Raw genomic sequence first — 23,204 nt, 5'->3', positions numbered from 1 at the left:
CTAACATACACACTAATCTCTAAATATGTTGTCCTCAACACACCACCCAGAATACCCAATCTTATGTATCTGTAGTCACTCCTCATTCTGCCAATTAGCCTGAATTTCATATTTACATTATGTGTCATAACTCCAGCACTGTAGCTATTCTAGCTAATTGTTTAAGAAGAAAATTTAAAAAAATTACACTGATGGTATCTGTTTGTCACTACTGAACAATGTCATGTATGGGTTGTCCTAAGTTCAGTTGACTTAAAACCCCTGCACCATACATTATTATACAGTTGTTTTGTGGATGCTCGCTTGGATATTTTATTGGCACTGACGGAATTGAATCCTGCACATAATGGGGACTTCAAAGTCTCTGTTATTGACTTGGTGTCTGCTACTCTTGGCCATGGTTCCCAGTACAGGTATGTTATTAACATACTGTATTTTATACTGATGGTTCTGTTTTTACTTATTCCATAGTGACTTTAAAAAAAAAAATGTTGATTTCTTTGCCAAAAGAAAGGTAAAAAATATATGCCCATATATTACCTAAAAAATGCTTTTATAGTTTATATTGCCTTAAACAAAGCTTTTATACAAAGTACAATATGAGAATGAAGACAGATTTGCTCAATTTTATAATGTAATGATTGTATTGTGTGCATGACTAGATGACATTAAAATGGTGATTATTAGCTTGTAGTTCATGCAAAAACAACCATTACACTACAGATTCTATTTTCATAAAACAATAATAAATGCTAAGTTGGGACAATGTATCCACTAAAACTGAATATATTTGAAAACCAAAAATACCTTTTGCTTTTCATTGTAATTTTAAAAACATACACATAGAGATCTTTAGTGCTTAGATTGAAAATAATCCATTCAACAAAATATTTTTCTCCACCAACCCTCAAATCCGCTTCTTCTTTTGAGAAGCGCCCCATAGACAATGAACTGCAGTAGCTTATATCTAAATGCATGCCACAGGGTAGAAATATTCAATTTAAAACTACCTCATCAACATTTTCTAACTTTGGTTGCTTAGGGATTGCCTTCTGCAACTGTTTTAGACCATGCACAAACTGTCTTATAAGTCCATCAAAACATCTAAAGCTGTTTTTGAAAGATTTGTACAAATCGATAAACTTTACAATTTTACAGGCAAAGGTTTTGCTGTGTATGCCACACATCTCGTATTTGCCCATTAATAGATACATTTCTGTGAAACAATCAATATTACAATACAATTTAAATTATTTGATTGATGACCTACATTTATAGGTTTGATTGTTTAAATGAAATCCATCCATCTTTGTAAAGATAATAACAACAATGGCATACGCTTTAAGTAATGCGTCATCCATATTATCAGAATTATCATATTTTATTGTAAAACAGCAAGACAATCTGCTAGATTTTTTTTATGTGTCTCAAAGATGTTTATACATAAATTTAAAAAGGTCATGGATAACATTTAACCTTTAAAAACAAATTGTATGACCAAATTATATGTATAGTTCATCTACAATTTAGGTAGCGCTAAGGCTTCTCCCTATGTACACACCATGTTCTATGTACATTCTGCTATATTACAAAGGCCAATGAAAAAAGTAGCAATTGTTTAAAAAAAATATTGTCAGCATATGCACAACGTAAAGTGAGATTTTTTTTAAATTATTGTGAACATAAGTCAAAACAAGCATTGGCATATGTAATATAGCTTTTGGTACAAAAATCATGCACAACTTTTCTTTAGGTACCATTTTCCAAGGTGTCTGGAAGTATTTGAGGTGTGGCTTTATAGCTTTCATCACACCATTGGACATCACCAAAACCTTGCCCTGGTAGTAAGCTTTATTAAAGAAACCTGATTTTTAGAAACATAGAAGAGTGGAAACATAGAAGAAACATAGAAGAGTGATGACAGAAGTGGACCAAGTGGTCCATCAAGTCTGCCCTTTTTTATTCAAATTTGTATTGAAATAGATATTTTTTATGATGATAGGTCTATTCATATACACATATATAGAATTTTATAATTTAAATGTCAATGCTTCTTGTTAAATGCTGTCTGGCTTCAAATGGAAGAGTTTAGGCCATTTCTATGTGCTCACTAAATGAAAAGAAGCAAGAGATCTTATTGCAGACAATCCAACTTCCAGTCATTTCTAATCTGTGTTATTTGTGCTTTGTGATTTTCAAATTGTTAAAATGTATCACACAAAATTACACCCTGTTCTACCAGTTCAGTATCATTTTTCAGTTAATTAAAATGTAGGAGATAAATTAAACTATGCAAAAGGTAGAGTTGTTTTTTTAATAAAAGCAGATTGACGTAGTTTGGCGGAACATATTTCATTTGTAGCTGGTTAATGTTATTTCTATGGACTAATGGGTGATTTTTTTTTCACAGAGAGACAGTAGAAGTAGATTTAAAAAAGTTTGCTCTAGAATATTTTATTTAATTTTGAATCTTATTCACTCTATATAAAACATATATACTGTAAATCTTTCCAAAGCAAGGCATGGGAAGCTACAGGAAGTTTAACTCTTAGAAAACATCTAAAGCCTTAAACTTCATACAAATCGGCCTGTGACAAAATAATTTAATAGTATAGTTTGTGAACTTCTTTTTGCACAGTACCACTGCATGACATTTTTTCGATAAAATAATTAAAATATCAAAACAGGGTGTACAAACACACTTCAGTACTACAATCCCAAATTCCCTGCACCCCCTCTCATTCATATATACCAAATTATTCCCAAAATATTCAAAATATAGACTTCAGGTATGTGGTTTGTAGCAATTGGCAAGCAATATAACAGTATGTGAGCACTTGAATAGGCAACTAATAGAAACAAGGAAGGTTTTACTTTGCAATAAAAATGAATGTGTATTATCTAAAAGACAAAAGGCACAAATATTGTTCAGAGGCTGTTCAGTATTTATTTGTAAGCAGCTTGGTTGGCCCACACTATAAAAGGGTTTTAAATATAAATTAGAGTATATTATTTGAGAGACAACAGCCACAAATACTGCAAAATGGCTGGACAGTGCAGCTCCACATGGTTGCAGAAAAATTAAAACATTATAATTATCCCTAAGTCTGGTGATCTGGGCCCAAGTTTGTCCATACTCTATAATATAAAAAATAGAAAGGGAAAAGAACCCAATTAATAGAAAAAAAGTACTATAGCTAAAGTCTTGACAAATGAATGGCGTGTTATCAATCAGTTGTTTTGGACAGAGATTTGTAGTTAAAATGATATTTGGGAGTACAGATCTGTGTACTCCAGTGGTTCTCAACCCTGTCCTCAAGTACCCCCAAAAGGCCATGTTTGAAGGTTTTCCTTTATTTTGCATAGGTGCTTTAAATCAGAATCAATGGCTTGGTATTTGACAGCTATTTAATCTAAGAGAAATTTCCAAAACGTGGCCTGTTGGGGGTACATGAGGGGTTGAGAACCACTGGTGTACACTGAAGGGGCACATAAGATGAATTTCCCCCAGCAGTCCAAAACTCAAACATAGATTATTAACGTAGATGTGTACCCAACCACAAAAATCTCATACAAGCTTTAATATGAAAATATCCCTTAGCCTATTAATACTTTAATCACCAGCTTTCATGAAAATAGTAGCTGGAGATACTGATATAAAGGTCCTTGTTTGGGCACTTTGTGTTATGAAGTGATAACATTCTGCCCCTGTCTCCCACAATTACTTGCCTGTTAATCACCCAATCACATACTCTTGCAGGCAATTTGACTTTCAGAGATAGGGGCTTTCATTCAAGTGGACTTTTCATTTTTGTAAAAGGTCTGCTTTAAATAGGACATGTGAAAAACAATTACCAGCACTGATTAAGAAGCATTCCCTGTGAAAAAACACATACAGTCTGTACTCTGTACATTAACAGCATTAAAGCGGAGTTCCACCCATTTAAAAGTCAGCAGCTACACACAGGTGAGTGTCTGTTCATTTTTGTAGCTGCTGACGTTTAATAAACAGACACTCATCTGTCCCACGGCTCGTCTCTCTCCCCCCTCCTCTCTGCGGCGCCGGCATTGCAAACCGCCCTGATCGTTGTGAATGGCCGGGCAATCTTCTGGGACCTGTGATGTGTCCTAAAAGATTGCAGGGAGGGAGGAGGGAGGGGTGAACTTCCGCTCTGTGCCACTGCACCAGGAGAGGAAGTGGGATCTGGGTACCTGTGAAAACTAAGTACCCGCTCCCCCCCCCCCTCGAAATGTGGCATGTCAGGGGGTCACCAGTACTTAAAGTAAAAGTTCCAATTTTGGGTGAAACTTTGCTTTAAGATATAACAAAGGATAAAATAACTAAAAACCCTTCCCTCCCCCTAACCCCAAGCTCTCTGTGATGCAAATCCCTACCAAACATTCAGTAATTGTTTTCATCTCCTATAAGAGACCCCCCAATGCATACACGCCCAATCCTAATATCTGCTTTCTCTACCACAGCTAAAGCACATTGTCAGTATGGTTGCTGTTACCTCATCCTTTTATAGTGAAGGGACTGGCTTATCCAAAGCCCCATTATTGGGGCATCTGATCTGCATTCAAAGGCCGAACAGTGCATTATGGTTACTATGGTGGATTTCTGCATTAGTTCACTGGGTCCAGACACCACAAACCCATGATAGCAGCAAACTTGGACCTCATCCCTAGTGATAAATAATAATGTATCAATTGTTATTGCTTGAGTGTTGTTTATTAATAGACTTGTTGTTAGGTCTTGGTGAATCTGTCTAGGAAGAGAATGATATTTTCTGGTTTGAAAAAAAAAATATTGCCAAATATACTTTTACTGACCAAAGAATAATTTACTTTTATTTTTGTGATTTATTTACATAAGATACTAAATACTTTTTTTTTACACTTTCCAGGTGCCCAAACCTCAGGTATGTAATTTTTAAACATAATTATTTATTTATAAAAGTATATACAATATAATTACATGTTCTGTAATTTTGACATTCTGTTACATGTTTTTCTTTTAAAGATTTTTTTTTTTTTAAATAAAACCATTAGATCTCATAGTCTACGTAACATAGCAGGCAACTGTAAATTTTGTTATAAAAAGTGTCTCCTTCCCTATAGCAACCCTTTAAATGTTTCATTATTTCTAGTGTAGAAGGTGGAGTAAAATGTAGTTGCTGTGGGAAAAAAGAAATGTAATTTATTATAAATCTGCTAAGCCCTGGATTAAGCTTAGCGCAGTGATTTCTGCAGATCTTACAATATTTAAAGATTAATCCTATATGACAAAGTTGCTAAGGCACAGCAAATAATAGTAACCATTAAAGCAGCATGTTTTTCCTATGTTCACAATCATGTCAAGTCCTATGTTCAGTAATGCTTGTGCAAAATAAATTAACAATTGTGCCGTAGTTCTGTATTGACTGGTAGATCCAAGAATAGTTTTGGGTTTTGCTACTGTAAAATACCCACACTTATTTTTATCAAAATTATTGGCAGTTTACCAAACTTTTCAGAAAATTGGTCTTAAAGCCCAATTTCGTTCAAAACTATTTTTTTGTTGGATCAAGCAGGTCATGACTAAAACTAATGTTAAAGGAGAAGTAGGACCATGGCTCTTTTGGACCTACTTTTTCTGTGGGTCACAGAATTGCAGTTGGTTCTGCACCCCTGTGACTAAAATCCACTGTTAGCTAACTTCACTCAGCTGATCCTGACTCTGGATCAATTCCAACTTTAATGTTGGAATCCACTGAAATACCTGAGGGGCAGCTGGCTCAGCCTCTCAGCACACTGCTGAGGGCCCAAGTCAGCTGCTTCCACCCTCTCCACAGCCTGGCACACCAGTGAGGGCTGGAGGGGCAAATCAGAAAGTCAGAGACCGACAGGTATCAGCTCTCTGCTCACGGAAGACTGAAGCCCTGTCCACACGCTCGGTTTTCACGACGCTAAAAAGTCTGCTGTGAAAACCGAGGGGAAAGCCGAAAACCCGGCAGGAAAACTGGCATGGAGCTTTGGCCAGAAATCCCGGCTGTGTGTATTCCATATGGGCACTGCCTCGTATTGTTTCCCATAGAGTATTAGTAAATCTGGCATAAAAAAAGCCACCGGGAATCCCGATGGGAAAATAGAGAGCAGGTTCTCTATTTTCCCGTCGGGATTCCCATTTTTTTTCCCGACGGTAAAACCAGTCGTGTGTATGAGGCTTAAGAACTGTGGGCCAGATTCACAAAAGGGATACGACGGCGTATCTCCTGATACACGTCGTATCTCTGTTTCTATCTATGCGACTGATTCATAGAATCAGTTACGCATAGATATCCATAAGATCCGACAGGTGTAATTGTTTTACACTGTCAGATCTTAGAATGCAGTACTGCGGCCGCCGCTGGGGGGAGTTTGCGTCGTAAACCAGCGTTGGGTATGCAAATTAGGAGTTACGGCGATCCACGACGGTTTTTCGCGTTATCTACGTCGCTGCTAGTCTAGTTTCCCGTCGCAAAGTTAGTCGTCGTTTTAGGTGCCCTAACTTTAGACAGCACACGTATGTGCTGTTTAAAGTATGGCCGTCGTTCCCGGGTCGAAATTTAAAATGTTTTTCTTCTTGTGTAAAACGTCCGGGAATACGAAAGTACGCTATGCACGTCGCACGTCGTCGCCGTTCGAAAAAATTACGTCACTTCGCGCAAAGCACGGCGGGAATTTTGAAACGGAGCATGCGTAGTAGGTCCGGCGCGTGAATGCGCCTAATTTAAATGGCACACGCCCCTTTGAATTACGCGGGCTTACGCCGGAGGCTGCCAGCATAAGTTTTCACGCAAGTGCTTGGTAAATCAGGCACTTGCGATGAAAACTTGCGGCGGTGTAACGTATCTACGATACATTATGCCGCCGCAATTCTACCTGAATGTGGCCCTAAATGATGATGTCCACACTGAGATTTTCAGGAACCGCTCTAAATATTATAATTTTGTCACAAATATTTTCTTGTACTTTACTTCACTGCTGCATTCAGAAACCACCTATTGAAACATTTAAAAGTAGAGATTTGTGCAAAGCAATATATTATATGCATAAGACAGTAAATTCAAAATAAATATATACATGTATTATATGCAACATCAGCTTGCATAAGATCAATTGCTGTGTACTCCACAGGCCTAACAAAATATATTTAGTGCATAACTCTGTAGTGTTATAGATGTTATACTAATTACTTCACATATTTATAAGCCGTTGTTTTTTCACCTTAATGCGTTCTCAGCATTAAGGTAAAAAACCTTCCAAATTCAGCTCCCCTCCATCCTCCCCCTAATACCTACCTGAGACTAATCTTGATCCAGCGCTGTGCCCGAGAGCAGCATTGCTGTTCGCTCTCCTCATAGAACATGGAGGCAGTAGGCCATTGGCTCTTGCTGCTGTCAATCAAATCCTGTGAGGAGGAAGCAGGGGGCAGGACCAAGCCAAGCTGTTTGCATCTTTAGACACACACAGCCCAGCTTGGATTTAGTCCACACAATTGCCCTCAAGCGACTTGCTATGGGGCACTTGCAAGAGAGGAGAAGCCAAGAGCGCCAGTGGGGGGCCTCAGAAGCTGAGCTTCAGGGCTGCTCTGTGCAAAACCATATCACAGAGTAGATAGGTATTATGTTTGTTATTTTAATTAAAAAAATAAAAACTGATCCTTTAAAATCACTTTAAGGGAATTTTGTTTTGCATTTTTTTTGTGTTTATGTATAGTATTTTGTTTTTAGCCATAGTATGTTATTTGAGGTGTTTTAGACAATACGTGTGAAAAAGATGCAAAAATAGCACCATGAGAAAATAAATAATATTATGGGTTTTTTTGTTGTTTTTTTTTTCACTTTTTTGGGTGCACTTTGTTTGACAAAAGGCCAAAATGGCATCATTTGCACAACCTTGTGATTGTGCCCCTATAATTTACTAAAATGGCAATGTGGAATTTTGTTTTCCCTGATTGTCTACAAAAAAATCTCAAAGTCCAAAAGATAGTGTTCTCTGCTCTCTGCTCTCCATTCTGACACATTCCCTGCAGATGGGGGGAAATCGGCAGAGCTGCAGGGGATGAGGGGGGCTGGAAGAGGGTACAGGGGCCACGAGGCAGCAGAAGAAATCTGGATAGGAGGGGCAGTGGGGCTACATATAGAGCAGGGGTGTCCAAACTTTTTTCAAAGAGGGCCAGATTTGATGATGTGAACATGCGTGAGGGCCGCCCATTTTGCCTGACATTCTTTGAACTATTAAAATTCAGTCCAAGTGTGTTCGTCCGAGCACCAATACATGGCCCAACAAGAATTCTCCTGCCTTTGTGACTTTGTGTGGTGAATATACCATATAATACGCACCTTCACTTTAAGAGGGAAGTTTCATCAAAAATTTTAAATAAAGAACTGTGAAGCAAAATAGGGGTCAGTGCCCATCAATGCAGCCTAATCAGTGCCCAGCTGCAGCCTCACCATTGCCATGAATTCAGCCACCCCATTGCCATGAATTCAGCCTCACCATTGTCATAAATGCACCTTACCATTGCCCTGAATGCAGCCACCCCATTGCCATGAATGCAGCCTCACCATTGTCATAAATGCGCCTTACCATTGCCCTGAATGCAGCCTCACCATTGCCATGAATGCAACCTCACCATTGCCATGAATGCAGCCTCACCATTGCAATGGATATATGTTAGGTAAGTAGGTATATATCCAAATTACCAGGGGGGCCACATTAAAACAGAACGCGGGCCGCAATTAGCCCATGGGCCAGACTTTGGACATGCCTGATATAGAGGAACTGATCCCCTTCATGTTCCTCCTGCAGCCACTGAATGCCTGTGGGAGAGAGAGAGGATAAAAAGCAGGCATTCAGCTGCTGCTGGAGTAACATAGAGAGGATCAGTTCCTTTATATGCCACCCCTGCCACCCTCCTATCCAGGTATATGGGGAACCGCACAATCCCCCTAAAGGATGGGGCCGAGTTGTAATAACGACCCCCCGTACTTATGCCCCTGCACAGATCTCTTTTTTTCTGCCAACTAAACCAATCTGTTGGTGGGAAGCTAAAGGAGCCATTGTGTGTTTCCCTTATCTGTTCATATCCTCTTGGCTGGGCACACAAAGACCTCCATCCAGTGCCTAGTAAATAGGTCAATAGGCAAGCATGTCTTTTTTTTAACAACATTGTTGAGGCCCCGTACACGCGTCCGAGGAACTCGACGGGCAAAACTCATCGTTTTGCTCGTCGAGTTCTGTGTGAAGCCGCCGAGGATCTCGGCGAGCCAACTTTCCTCATTGAACAACGAGGAAATAGAGAACATGTTCTCTATTTGGCTCGACAAGGAACTCGTCGGCTTCCTCGGCTGAAAGTGTACACACGCCGGGTTTCTCGACAGAATCCAGCTCCGATCGAGTTTCTGGCTGAATTCTGCCGAGAAACTCGGTCGTGTGTACGGGGCCTCACGGTATTACGGGTGCATCATTATGATGAATGCATTAAAACCTTCAGGCTTTACAACCACCTAAAAGTATTTATGTTGATATAAATAATCTGGTTCCCGGGCAGGCAGAGGATTTCCATGATCTCCTTGTAGTATCAGTGTAGTATCAGTGGCGGCCAGTCCATAAGTGTGCCGTCCCCCCCTCCCCCAATCTACATGCAAGGCGCCGGACGCATGGATTTAAATGGGTTTATTTTTTTTGGAAGCACATAATTAGAGCCTAATGCCGCGTACACACGATTGGAAATTCCGACAACAAATGTTCGATGTGAGCTTTTTGTCGGAAATTCTGACCGTGTGTAGGCTCCATCGGTCATTTGCTGTCGGAATTTCCGACAACAAAAATTTGAGAGCTGGTTCTTAAATTTTCTGACAACAAAAGTTCTTGTCGGAAACTTCGATCGTCTGTATGCAATTTTGACGCACACAAATCCTACGCATGCTCGGAATTATTGAACTTCATTTTTCTCGGCTCGTCGTAGTGTTGTACGTCACTGTGTTCTTGACGGTCGGAATTTTGTGTGACCGTGTGTATACAACACAAGTTTGAAAAAAATCCACGGTTTTGTTGTCGGAATTTCCGATCGTGTGTACGCGGCATGAGGCTCTAATTGGGTTCAAAGTAGGATGGGATCGGGGCGCAGAGCACTGCGCCCTGAGCCCACCCAGTTCTGTGACTATAGTGAATTAATATTCACTATTGTCTTCCTGATTCTCCCCATGGCCAATCAGGAAGTGGGTCCTGCAAGACCCACTTCCTGTTCAGTTAGGAGAAGAAGCAACGTCTGTTTGGCCAGGAGGAGAAGCCCTGGCTCTTCCCTCAACTGGAGCCGAGAGCAGAAGCCCTTCCCCTTGTCCTCAATCCTTGTCATCTCCTAAGGTAAGGTCGCCTTCCTGTCCATCTCCCGCAGAGGGTGTGGGGGGTGGCTGCGGTGCGAGTAGTTTGCTGCCCCCCGAAAATAATGAGCACCAGCCACCACTGAGTGTAATGTAACAAAAATGGAAAATGAAGTGCCATACCATTGGTCCAAAAAAGTCCTCTTTATCAGGGCTTAATTATAAGCAAAGTGAATGGACCTTTAAAGGGGTTGTAAACCCATCCTATGCATTAAGGTGAAAAAACACCTTGCTGTGTCCGGCCCCCCATCCCCCCCATTTTACTTATGGCACGGCTGGGCAGAGTAACGTATATTTACGTCACTTTAAAATTCCCGTCCGTGAGCTTTGTGACCGTGCCCGCGGGACCCGCGGACTCCATATCCGCCAGTGTCCCTCGATCAGGTCACAGAGCTGCAGAACGGGGAGGGGCAAGTGTAAACAAGCATCTCCTCTTCCTGCCTAGTGACACTGTCACTGATCGTCTGCTCCCTCTCATCAGGAACAGTGATCAGTGACGTGTCACTTGTAGCCACGCCCCCTAACAGTTAGAATCACTCTCTAGGACACACTTCACCCCTTCAGCGCCACCTAGTAGTTAACCCTTCACTGCCAGTGCCAGTGTCATTTTTACAGTAATCAGTGCATTTTATAGCACTGATCGTAGCACTGTCTGAATTTCTCACTTCCTGTTCCTCCTCAGTAAGCTGTTCTGGCTGAGTAACCCCCATGGATGATGGGGGAAAGCTTACTGAGGAGAAACAGGAAGTGAGAAATTCAGACAAAGAAAAAAAAACATTTAGAAGGGAAATGGAAGGAAAAGGTAAGTGAACAAACAATGCACTAGCTTAAAGGAACCTATTTAGAAAATAAAAAACAAACCTTTGCAACCCCTTTAAGTGGTTAATGTACGCAAGTTTATAGGACCCCTATATTGACGTCCTTTTTTTCCCACAAATAGAGCTTTCTTTTGGTGGTATTTGATCACCTCTGCGGTTTTTATTTTTTGCGCTATAAACAAAAATAGAGCGACAATTAAAAAAAAAATATATATATATTTTTTACTTTTTGCTGTAATAAATATCCCCAAAAATATACATTAAAAAAAAAAATTCCTCAGTTTAGGCCGATACGTATTCTTCTACTTATTTTTGGTAAAAAAAATCACAATAAGCGTTTATTGATTAGTTTGCGCAAAAGTTATAGCGTCTACAAAATAGGGGATAGTTTTATGGCATTTTTATTAATATTTTTTTTTACTAGTTATCGTGACTGAGTCGTTATGGCGGACACATCGGACACTTTTGACACTATTTTGGGGCCATTGTCATTTTCACAGCGAAAAGTGCTATAAAAATGATTATTAATATTATTATTATACAGGATTTATATAGCGCCAACAGTTTACGCAGCACTTTACAATATAAAAGGGAGACAATACAGTTACAATACAATAAAATACAAGAGGATTAAGAGGGCCCTGCTCAGAAGAGCTTACAATCTAATAGGGTGGGGCAGGTGGTACAAAAGGTTGTAACTGTGGGGAATGAGCTGATGGAAGTGGTAAAAGATTAGTTGGAGACGTGATAGGCTTCCCTGAAGAGGTATGTTTTCAGGGATCGCCTGAAGTAGGCAAGAGTAGGGGATAGCCGGACAGGTTGAGGTAGTGAGTTTCAGAGGATGGGAGAGAAAAATGCATTGATTACTGTGAAAATGGCCCTGGCAGTGAAGGGGTTAACCTGTAGGGGGTGCTAAGCGGGGGTTCACCCGGACATACAAATTTTTACCCTTAGATTGATGCTCATTTTGTCTAGGGGAATCGGCTATTTTTTTTTTTAAATCAAAGCTGTACTTACCTTTTTAGAGAGCGATCTTCTCCGCCGCTTCCGGGTATGGGCTGCGGGACTGGGCGTTCCTATTTTGATTGACAGTCTTCCGACGGTCGCATCCATCGCATCACGATTTTCCGAAAGTAGCCGAACGTCGGTGCGCAGGCGCAGTATAGCGCCGCACCGACGTTTGGCTTCTTTCGGCTACTCGTGACGTGATGGATGCGCCCGTCGGAAGCCTGTCAATCAAGTAGGAACGCCCAGTCCCGCAGACCATACCCGGAAGCGGCGGAGAAGATCGCTCTCTAAAACGGTAAGTACAGCTTCGATTTTAAAAATACTAGCCGATTCCCCTTGACAAAATGAGCATCAATCTACGGGTAAAAAGTTATTTTTAGGGTAAACTTCCGCTTTAAGTGTTTCCTAGGGAGTGCTTACTACTGTGTGGGGGCGTGGCTTTGCATGTGACGTCACTAATCGTCGTTCCCTATGACAGGGAACAGAGGATCAGTGGCAGTCACACTAGGAAGAATGGGGAAAGGTTTGTTTACACTGTGGGACACCGGCGGCGGCGCCACCGGCGGTGATCAGAGTCTGCAGGTCCGCGGGCGCGGTCACGGAGCACAGGCCCATACAGGTACGAGCCTGTGCCCAGCCGTGCCGTTCTGCCGACTTATATCGGCGTGAAGGGGTCCTTAAGGCCCCTTGCACACTGGGGCGTTTTTTATGCGGTACAGCGCTAAAAATAGCGCTGCTATACCACATGAAAAATCATGCCCTGTAGTGTTCAATGTGAAAGCCCGAAGGCTTTCACATTGAAGCGGTGCACTAGCAGGAGCGCACCAAAAGTCCTGCTAGCCGCATCTTTACCGCGGTATAGGACCGGTGTGTTCACCGCTCCTATACCGCGCCTTCCCATTGAAATCAATGGGAAAGCGCGGTAATACCGCGGTATTAACCCTTTTTCGGCCGCTAGCGGGGGTTAAAACCTCACCGCTAGCGCCCGAATATCGCGGTAAATACGACGGTATAGCCGCGCTACAAATAGCGCGGCTATACCGTCACCGCGGCTGCGCGCCTCAGTGTGAAAGCAGCCTTAGGGCCCTTTCATACGGGTGCGTTTTTGCCGCGTTTTCGCGTTAAAAAAAGCGCTATTAAAACGCTAATAAAACGCTCCCCATGCCCCCTCCATTGAAATTAATTAAAAACCGCTGTAAAAACGTGGTAAAAATGGAGCGTTCAAATCGCGGTAAAACCCCACGATTTTATCGCGTTTTTACCACGATTTACCGCGCTTTTACCGCATTTTTACAGCGGTTTTTGAATAATTTCAATGGAGGGGGCATGGGGAGCGTTTTATGAGCGTTTTAATAGCGCTATTTTTACCGCGAAAACGCGGCAAAAACGCAGCAAAAATGCACCAGTGTGAAGGGGTCTTTAAAGCGGGGGTTCACCCTTAGAGGGCACTTTTCCCCCTTAGATTCCTGCTCGTTATTACTAGGGGAATCGGCTATTTATTTAAAAATAGGTGCAGTACTTACCCGTTTACGAGACGCATCCTCTCCGTCGCTTCCGGGTATGGGCTTCGGGAATGGGCGTTCCTTCTTGATTGACAGGTTTCCGAGAGGCTTCCGACGGTCGCATCCATCGCGTCACGATTTTCCGAAAGAAGCCGAACGTCGGTGCGCAGGCGCAGTATAGAGCCGCACCGACGTTCGGCTTCTTTCGGCTACGAGTGACGCGATGGATGCGACCGTCGGAAGCCTCTCGGAAGAATGTCAATCAAGAAGGAACGCCCGCTCCCGAAGACCATACCCGGAAGCGACGGAAGAAGATGCAGCTCGAAAACGGGTAAGTACTGCACCGATTTTAATACAAATAGCCGATTCCCCTAGACCGAACGAGCAGGAATCTAGGGGAAGAAAAAAAAAATTTTTAGAAATGGGTGAACTCCCGCTTTAAGTGGTTAAAGAATGAGCCATGCATGTTCTGCTGCGTGCTCTGTAGAAGGAAGAGATAATACGTTGGTGAGTAATGGGTGAAGAAGTGTATAGAGGTAGGCATATGACGCTACATAACGAAGGCCAAACGGGGGCAGCATTTACTTTCTCCAGAACACCAAATGCCGGTTACATGGAAATCATCGGAATTATGAAGCAGATCTTCTGGTGAAGCTTCACCTTGTTGTGGGATTTTCTCCCCCCTGATAGTGAGAACTGGTAAAATAAATACTATTGGGTGGGACGTGATAAACACGCTCCTTATCTACTCCACCTGTACAGAATAAATATTGTGTTATGGAAGTCATTTTATTTTCATTTACACCCTTTTCACACTGAGGCGCTTTGCAGGCGGTTCTAACCGTTTCTCGGCTGCTAGCGGGGGGTTCAAAGTGCCCCGCTAGCGGCCGAAAATCGCGGCTAAAACGACGGTAGAACAGCTAAAAATAGCGGCGCTTTACCACCGACGCCTCCACTGCCCCAGTGTGAAAGGGGCCGGAAAAACAATTTCTATTATTTAAAGATATTCTTCAGCCCAAACTAATCCTACTATAATTATTACAGATGCGACAACTACTGAAGCTACTACTACAATAACTACTGATGCTACTACGACTACTTCTACTGCAGCGCCAGTTACTACCACTGCAGCTCCGACTACCACTGAAATACCAACTACTACTGCTGCTCCTACTACTGCAGTGTCAACCAGTACTGAACCCCCTACTACTACAACTCTGCCAACTACCACACTGGAAACTACTACTTTGGCACCAACAAGTACTGAACCTCCCACTACTACAAATCTGCCAACTACCACACCAGAAACTACTACTTTGGCACCAACAAGTACTGAACCCCCTACTACTACAATTCTGCTAACTACCACACTGGAAACTACTACTTTGGCACCAACAAGTACTGAACCCCCTACTACTACAAATCTGCCAACTACCACACCGGAAACTACTACTTTGGCACCAACAAGTACTGAACCCCCCACTACTACAATTCTGCCAACTACCACACCGGAAACTACTACTTTGGCACCAACAAGTACTGAACCCTCCACTACTACAAATCTGCCAACTACCACACCGGAAACTACTACTTTGGCACCAACAAGTACTGAACCCCCTACTACTACAAGTCTGCCAACTACCACACCAGAAACTACTACTTTGGCACCAACAAGTACTGAACCCCCCACTACTACAATTCTGCCAACTACCACACAGGAAACTACTACTTTGGCACCAACAAGTACTGAACCCCCCACTACTACAATTCTGCCAAGTACAACACCGGAAACTACTACTTTGGCACCAACAAGTACTGAACACCCCACTACTACATTTCTGCCAACTACCACACCGGAAACTACTACTTCGGCACCAACAAGTACTGAACCCCCCACTACTACAATTCTGCCAACTACCACACCGGAAACTACTACTTTGGCACCAACAAGTACTGAACCCCCTACTACTACAATTCTGCCAACTACCACACCGGAAACTACTACTTTGGCACCAACAAGTACTGAATCCCCTACTACTACAATTCTGCCAACTACCACACTGGAAACTACTACTTTGGCACCAACAAGTACTGAACCCCCTACTACTACAATTCTGCCAACTACCACACCGGAAACTACTACTTTGGCACCAACAAGTACTGAACCCCCCACTACTACAATTCTGCCAACTACCACACCGGAAACTACTACTTTGGCACCAACAAGTACTGAACCCCCCACTACTACAATTCTGCCAACTACCACACCGGAAACTACTACTTCGGCACCAACAAGTACTGAACCCCCCACTACTACAATTCTGCCAACTACCACACCGGAAACTACTACTTTGTCACCAACAAGTACTGAACCCCCTACTACTACAATTCTGCCAACTACCACACCGGAAACTACTACTTTGGCACCAACAAGTACTGAATCCCCTACTACTACAATTCTGCCAACTACCACACTGGAAACTACTACTTTGGCACCAACAAGTACTGAAACCCCTACTACTACAATTCTGCCAACTACCACACCGGAAACTACTACTTTGGCACCAACAAGTACTGAACCCCCTACTACTACAATTCTGCCAACTACCACACCGGAAACTACTACTTTGGCACCAACAAGTACTGAACCCCCTACTACTACAACTCTGCCAACTACCACACTGGAAACTACTACTTTGGCACCAACAAGTACTGAACCTCCCACTACTACAAATCTGCCAACTACCACACCAGAAACTACTACTTTGGCACCAACAAGTACTGAACCCCCTACTACTACAATTCTGCTAACTACCACACTGGAAACTACTACTTTGGCACCAACAAGTACTGAACCCCCTACTACTACAAATCTGCCAACTACCACACCGGAAACTACTACTTTGGCACCAACAAGTACTGAACCCCCTACTACTACAAATCTGCCAACTACCACACCGGAAACTACTACTTTGGCACCAACAAGTACTGAACCCCCTACTACTACAAGTCTGCCAACTACCACACCAGAAACTACTACTTTGGCACCAACAAGTACTGAACCCCCCACTACTACAATTCTGCCAACTACCACACAGGAAACTACTACTTTGGCACCAACAAGTACTGAACCCCCCACTACTACAATTCTGCCAAGTACAACACCGGAAACTACTACTTTGGCACCAACAAGTACTGAACCCCCCACTACTACAATTCTGCCAACTACCACACCGGAAACTACTACTTCGGCACCAACAAGTACTGAACCCCCCACTACTACAATTCTGCCAACTACCACACCGGAAACTACTACTTTGGCACCAACAAGTACTGAACCCCCTACTACTACAATTCTGCCAACTACCACACCGGAAACTACTACTTTGGCACCAACAAGTACTGAATCCCCTACTACTACAATTCTGCCAACTACCACACTGGAAACTACTACTTTGGCACCAACAAGTACTGAACCCCCTACTACTACAATTCTGCCAACTACCACACCGGAAACTACTACTTTGGCACCAACAAGTACTGAACCCCCCACTACTACAATTCTGCCAACTACCACACCGGAAACTACTACTTTGGCACCAACAAGTACTGAACCCCCCACTACTACAATTCTGCCAACTACCACACCGGAAACTACTACTTCGGCACCAACAAGTACTGAACCCCCCACTACTACAATTCTGCCAACTACCACACCGGAAACTACTACTTTGTCACCAACAAGTACTGAACCCCCTACTACTACAATTCTGCCAACTACCACACCGGAAACTACTACTTTGGCACCAACAAGTACTGAATCCCCTACTACTACAATTCTGCCAACTACCACACTGGAAACTACTACTTTGGCACCAACAAGTACTGAAACCCCTACTACTACAATTCTGCCAACTACCACACCGGAAACTACTACTTTGGCACCAACAAGTACTGAACCCCCTACTACTACAATTCTGCCAACTACCACACCGGAAACTACTACTTTGGCACCAACAAGTACTGAACCCCCTACTACTACAATTCTGCCAACTACCACACCGGAAACTACTACTTTGGCACCAACAAGTACTGAACCCCCTACTACTACAATTCTGCCAACTACCACACTGGAAACTACTACTTTGGCACCAACAAGTACTGAACCCCCCACTACTACAATTCTGCCAACTACCACACCGGAAACTACTACTTTGGCACCAACAAGTACTGAACCCCCTACTACTACAATTCTGCCAACTACCACACCGGAAACTACTACTTTGGCACCAACAAGTACTGAACCCCCTACTACTACAATTCTGCCAACTACCACACCGGAAACTACTACTTTGGCACCAACAAGTACTGAACCCCCTACTACTACAATTCTGCCAACTACCACACCGGAAACTACTACTTTGGCACCCACAAGTACTGAACCCCCCACTACTACAATTCTGCCAACTACCACACCGGAAACTACTACTTTGGCACCAACAAGTACTGAACCCCCCACTACTACAATTCTGCCAACTACCACACCGGAAACTACTACTTTGGCACCAACAAGTACTGAACTCCCCACTACTACAATTCTGCCAACTACCACACAGGAAACTACTACTTTAGCACCAACAAGTACTGAACCCCCCACTACTACAATTCTGCCAACTACCACACTGGAAACTACTACTTTGGCACCAACAAGTACTGAACCCCCTACTACTACAATTCTGCCAACTACCACACCGGAAACTACTACTTTGGCACCAACAAGTACTGAACCCCCTACTACTACAATTCTACCAACTACCACACCGGAAACTACTACTTTGGCACCAACAAGTACTGAACCCCCTACTACTACAATTCTACCAACTACCACACCGGAAACTACTACTTTGGCACCAACAAGTACTGAACCCCCCACTACTACAATTCTGCCAACTACCACACCGGAAACTACTACTTTGGCACCAACAAGTACTGAACCCCCCACTACTACAATTCTGCCAACTACCACACCGGAAACTACTACTTTGGCACCAACAAGTACTGAACCCCCCACTACTACAATTCTGCCAACTACCACACCGGAAACTACTACTTTGGCACCAACAAGTACTGAACCCCCCACTACTACAATTCTACCAACTACCACACTGGAAACTACTACTTTGGCACCAACAAGTACTGAACCCCCCACTACTACAATTCTACCAACTACCACACCGGAAACTACTACTTTGGCACCAACAAGTACTGAACCCCCCACTACTACAATTCTGCCAACTACCACACAGGTAACTACTACTTTGGCACCAACAAGTACTGAACCCCCCACTACTACAATTCTACCAACTACCACACCGGAAACTACTACTTTGGCACCAACAAGTACTGAACCCCCCACTACTACAATTCTGCCAACTACCACACCAGAAACTACTACTTTGGCACCAACAAGTACTGAACCCCCTCCTACTACAATTCTGCCAACTACCACACCGGAAACTACTACTTTGGCACCAACAAGTACTGAACCCCCCACTACTACAATTCTGCCAACTACCACACCGGAAACTACTACTTTGGCACCAACAACTACTGAACCCCCTACTACTACAATTCTGCCAACTACCACACCGGAAACTACTACTTTGGCACCAACAAGTACTGAACCCCCTACTACTACAATTCTGCCAACTACCACACTGGAAACTACTACTTTGGCACCAACAAGTACTGAACTCCCCACTACTACAATTCTGCCAACTACCACACTGGAAACTACTACTTTGGCACCAACAAGTACTGAACCCCCCACTACTACAATTCTGCCAACTACCACACCGGAAACTACTACTTTGGCACCAACAAGTACTGCACCTCCCACTACTACAATTCTGCCAACTACCACACTAGAAACTACTACTTTGGCACCAACAAGTACTGAACCCCCCACTACTACAAATCTGCCAACTACCACACCGGAAACTACTACTTTGGCACCAACAAGTACTGAACCCCCCACTACTACAAATCTGCCAACTACCACACCGGAAACTACTACTTTGGCACCAACAAGTACTGAACCCCCCACTACTACAAATCTGCCAACTACCACACCGGAAACTACTACTTTGGCACCAACAAGTACTGAACCCCCCACTACTACAATTCTGCCAACTACCACACCGGAAACTACTACTTTGGCACCAACAAGTACTGAACCCCCTACTACTACAATTCTGCCAACTACCACACCGGAAACTACTACTTTGGCACCAACAAGTACTGAACCCCCCACCACTACAATTCTGCCAACTACCACCCCGGAAACTACTACTTTGGCACCAACAAGTACTGAACCCCCCACTACTACAATTCTGCCAACTACCACACCGGAAACTACTACTTTGGCACCAACAAGTACTGAACCCCCTACTACTACAATTCTGCCAACTACCACACCGGAAACTACTACTTTGGCACCAACAAGTACTGAACCCCCCACTACTACACTTCTGCCAACTACCACACAGCAAACTACTACTTTGGCACCAACAAGTACTGAACCCCCTACTACTACAATTCTGCCAACTACCACACCGGAAACTACTACTTTGGCACCAACAAGTACTGAACCCCCTACTACTACAATTCTGCCAACTACCACACCGGAAACTACTACTTTGGCACCCACAAGTAATGAACCCCCTACTACTACAATTCTGCCAACTACCACACCGGAAACTACTACTTTGGCACCAACAAGTACTGAACCCCCTACTACTACAATTCTGCCAACTACCACACAGGAAACTACTACTTTGGCACCAACAAGTACTGAACCCCCTACTACTACAATTCTGCCAACTACCACACCAGAAACTACTACTTTGGCACCAACAAGTACTGAACCCCCTACTACTACAATTCTGCCAACTACTACACCGGAAACTACTACTTTGGCACCAACAAGTACTACTGAACCCCCTACTACTACAATTCTGCCAACTACCACACAGGAAACTACTACTTTGGCACCAACAAGCACTACTGAACCCCCTACTACTACAATGCTGCCAACTACCACACAGCAAACTACTACTTTGGCACCAACAAGTACTACTGAACCCTCTACTACTACAATGCTGCCAACTACCACACAGCAAACTACTACTTTGGCACCAACAAGTACTACTGAACCCCCTACTACTACAATGCTGTCAACTACAACACAGCAAACTACTACTTTGGCACCAACAAGTACTATTGAACCCCCTACTACTACAATGCTGCCAACTACCACACAGCAAATTACTACTTTAGCACCAACAAGTACTACTGAATCCTCTACTACTACAATGCTGCCAACTACCACACAGCAAACTACTACTTTGGCACCAACAAGTACTGAACCCCCCACTACTACATTGCTGCCAACTACCACACAGCAAACTACAACTTTGGCACCAACAAGTACTGAACCCCCTACTACTACAATTCTGCCAACTACCACACCGGAAACTACTACTTTGGCACCAACAAGTACTGAACCCCCTACTACTACAATTCTGCCAACTACCACACCGGAAACTACTACTTTGGCACCCACAAGTACTGAACCCCCTACTACTACAATTCTGCCAACTACCACACCGGAAACTACTACTTTGGCACCAACAAGTACTGAACCCCCTACTACTACAATTCTGCCAACTACCACACAGGAAACTACTACTTTGGCACCAACAAGTACTGAACCCCCTACTACTACAATTCTGCCAACTACTACACCGGAAACTACTACTTTGGCACCAACAAGTACTACTGAACCCCCTACTACTACAATGCTGCCAACTACCACACAGCAAACTACTACTTTGGCACCAACAAGTACTACTGAACCCTCTACTACTACAATGCTGCCAACTACCACACAGCAAACTACTACTTTGGCACCAACAAGTACTACTGAACCCCCTACTACTACAATGCTGTCAACTACAACACAGCAAACTACTACTTTGGCACCAACAAGTACTATTGAACCCCCTACTACTACAATGCTGCCAACTACCACACAGCAAACTACTACTTTGGCACCAAATACTACTGAATCCCCTACTACTACAATGCTGCCAACTACCACACAGCAAACTACTACTTTGGCACCAACAAGTACTACTGAACCCCCTACTACTACAATGCTGCCAACTACCACACAGCAAATTACTACTTTAGCACCAACAAGTACTACTGAATCCTCTACTACTACAATGCTGCCAACTACCACACAGCAAACTACTACTTTGGCACCAACAAGTACTGAACCCCCCACTACTACATTGCTGCCAACTACCACACAGCAAACTACAACTTTGGCACCAACAAGTACTACTGAACCCCCTACTACTACAATGCTGCCAACTACCACACAGCAAACTACTACTTTGGCACCAAGTACTAATGAATCCCCTACTACTACAACGCTTCCAACTACCACACAGCAAACTACTACTTTGGCACCAACAAGTACTACTAAACCACCTACTACTACAATGCTGCCAACTACCACACAGCAAACTACTACTTTGGCACCAAGTACTACTGAATTCTCTACTACAACAATGCTGCCAACTACCACACAGCAAACTACTACTTTGGCACCAACAAGTACTACTGAATCCCCTACTACTACAATGCTGCCAACTACCACACAGCAAACTACTACTTTGGCACCAACAAGTACTACTGAACCCCCTACTACTACAATGCTGCCAACTACCACACAGCAAACTACTACTTTGGCACCAAGTACTACGGAATCCTCTACTACTACAATGCTGCCAACTACCACACAGCAAACTACTACTTTGGCACCAACAAGTACTGAACCCCCCACTACTACAATGCTGCCAACTACCACACAGCAAACTACTACTTTGGCACCAAGTACTACTGAATCCCCTACTACTACAATGCTGCCAACTACCACACAGCAAACTACTACTTTGGCACCAACAAGTACTACTGAAGCCCCAACAACCACGCCAACTCCTGCTACTACTACAGCACCAACTTCTACTGTTGCTCTTACTACTACTGCAGTGCCAACCAGTACTGAACCCCCTACTACTACAATACTACCAATTTCTGTAGCTCTTTCAACAACTACAACACCAACTACTTCAGTAGTTGCTACAACTACTGCACTGCAAACTAGTACTGAAACACTTACCACTACAATTCTGCCAACCACCACACAACAAACTACTACTTTGGGCTCAACAAGTACTACTGAAGCCCCAACTACTATTCCTACTACAACAACACCAACTACTACTGTTTCTTCTACTTCTGCAGTGTCAGCCAGTACTGAACCCCCTACTACTACAATTCTGCCAACTACCACACAGCAAACTACTACCTTGGCACCAACAAGTACTACTAAAGCC

At 43.2% G+C, this 23,204-nt stretch overlaps 1 protein-coding gene across 1 annotated transcript; it reads left to right on the top strand.

The window, feature by feature from the left end:
- The first annotated feature begins 233 nt into the window (after positions 1-233).
- MUCL3 (mucin like 3) lies at positions 234-22,783 on the top strand. Its single transcript, XM_040325228.1, has 7 exons — positions 234-413; positions 4,908-4,922; positions 14,782-15,685; positions 15,758-15,815; positions 16,101-17,479; positions 21,503-22,635; positions 22,749-22,783. The coding sequence occupies exons 1-7, from the start codon at positions 347-349 to the stop codon at positions 22,781-22,783; spliced, it is 3,591 nt and encodes a 1,196-aa protein (XP_040181162.1). The 5' UTR covers positions 234-346.
- Positions 22,784-23,204: the final 421 nt, after the last annotated feature.

This window comes from Rana temporaria, chromosome 9 (genome assembly GCF_905171775.1).
Source record: "Rana temporaria chromosome 9, aRanTem1.1, whole genome shotgun sequence".
NCBI classification, from domain to species: Eukaryota; Metazoa; Chordata; class Amphibia; order Anura; family Ranidae; genus Rana; species Rana temporaria.
Note: the sequence above shows the minus strand (reverse complement) of the source record. Positions and strands in the feature narration are given on the sequence as shown.

What these genes read in the sequence shown, in the direction of transcription:
- MUCL3 (XM_040325228.1), top strand. Translation starts at nt 347, where the DNA reads ATGGGGACTTCAAAGTCTCTGTTATTGACTTGGTGTCTGCTACTCTTG. An exon ending in ACTACTACTTTGGCACCAAC is followed by an intron (nt 15,686 to 15,757) that starts AAGTACTGAACC and finishes GGCACCAACAAG; the next exon opens with TACTGAATCCCCTACTACTA. An exon ending in TACTACTTTGGCACCAACAA is followed by an intron (nt 22,636 to 22,748) that starts GTACTGAACCCC and finishes ACTACCACACAG; the next exon opens with CAAACTACTACTTTGGCACC.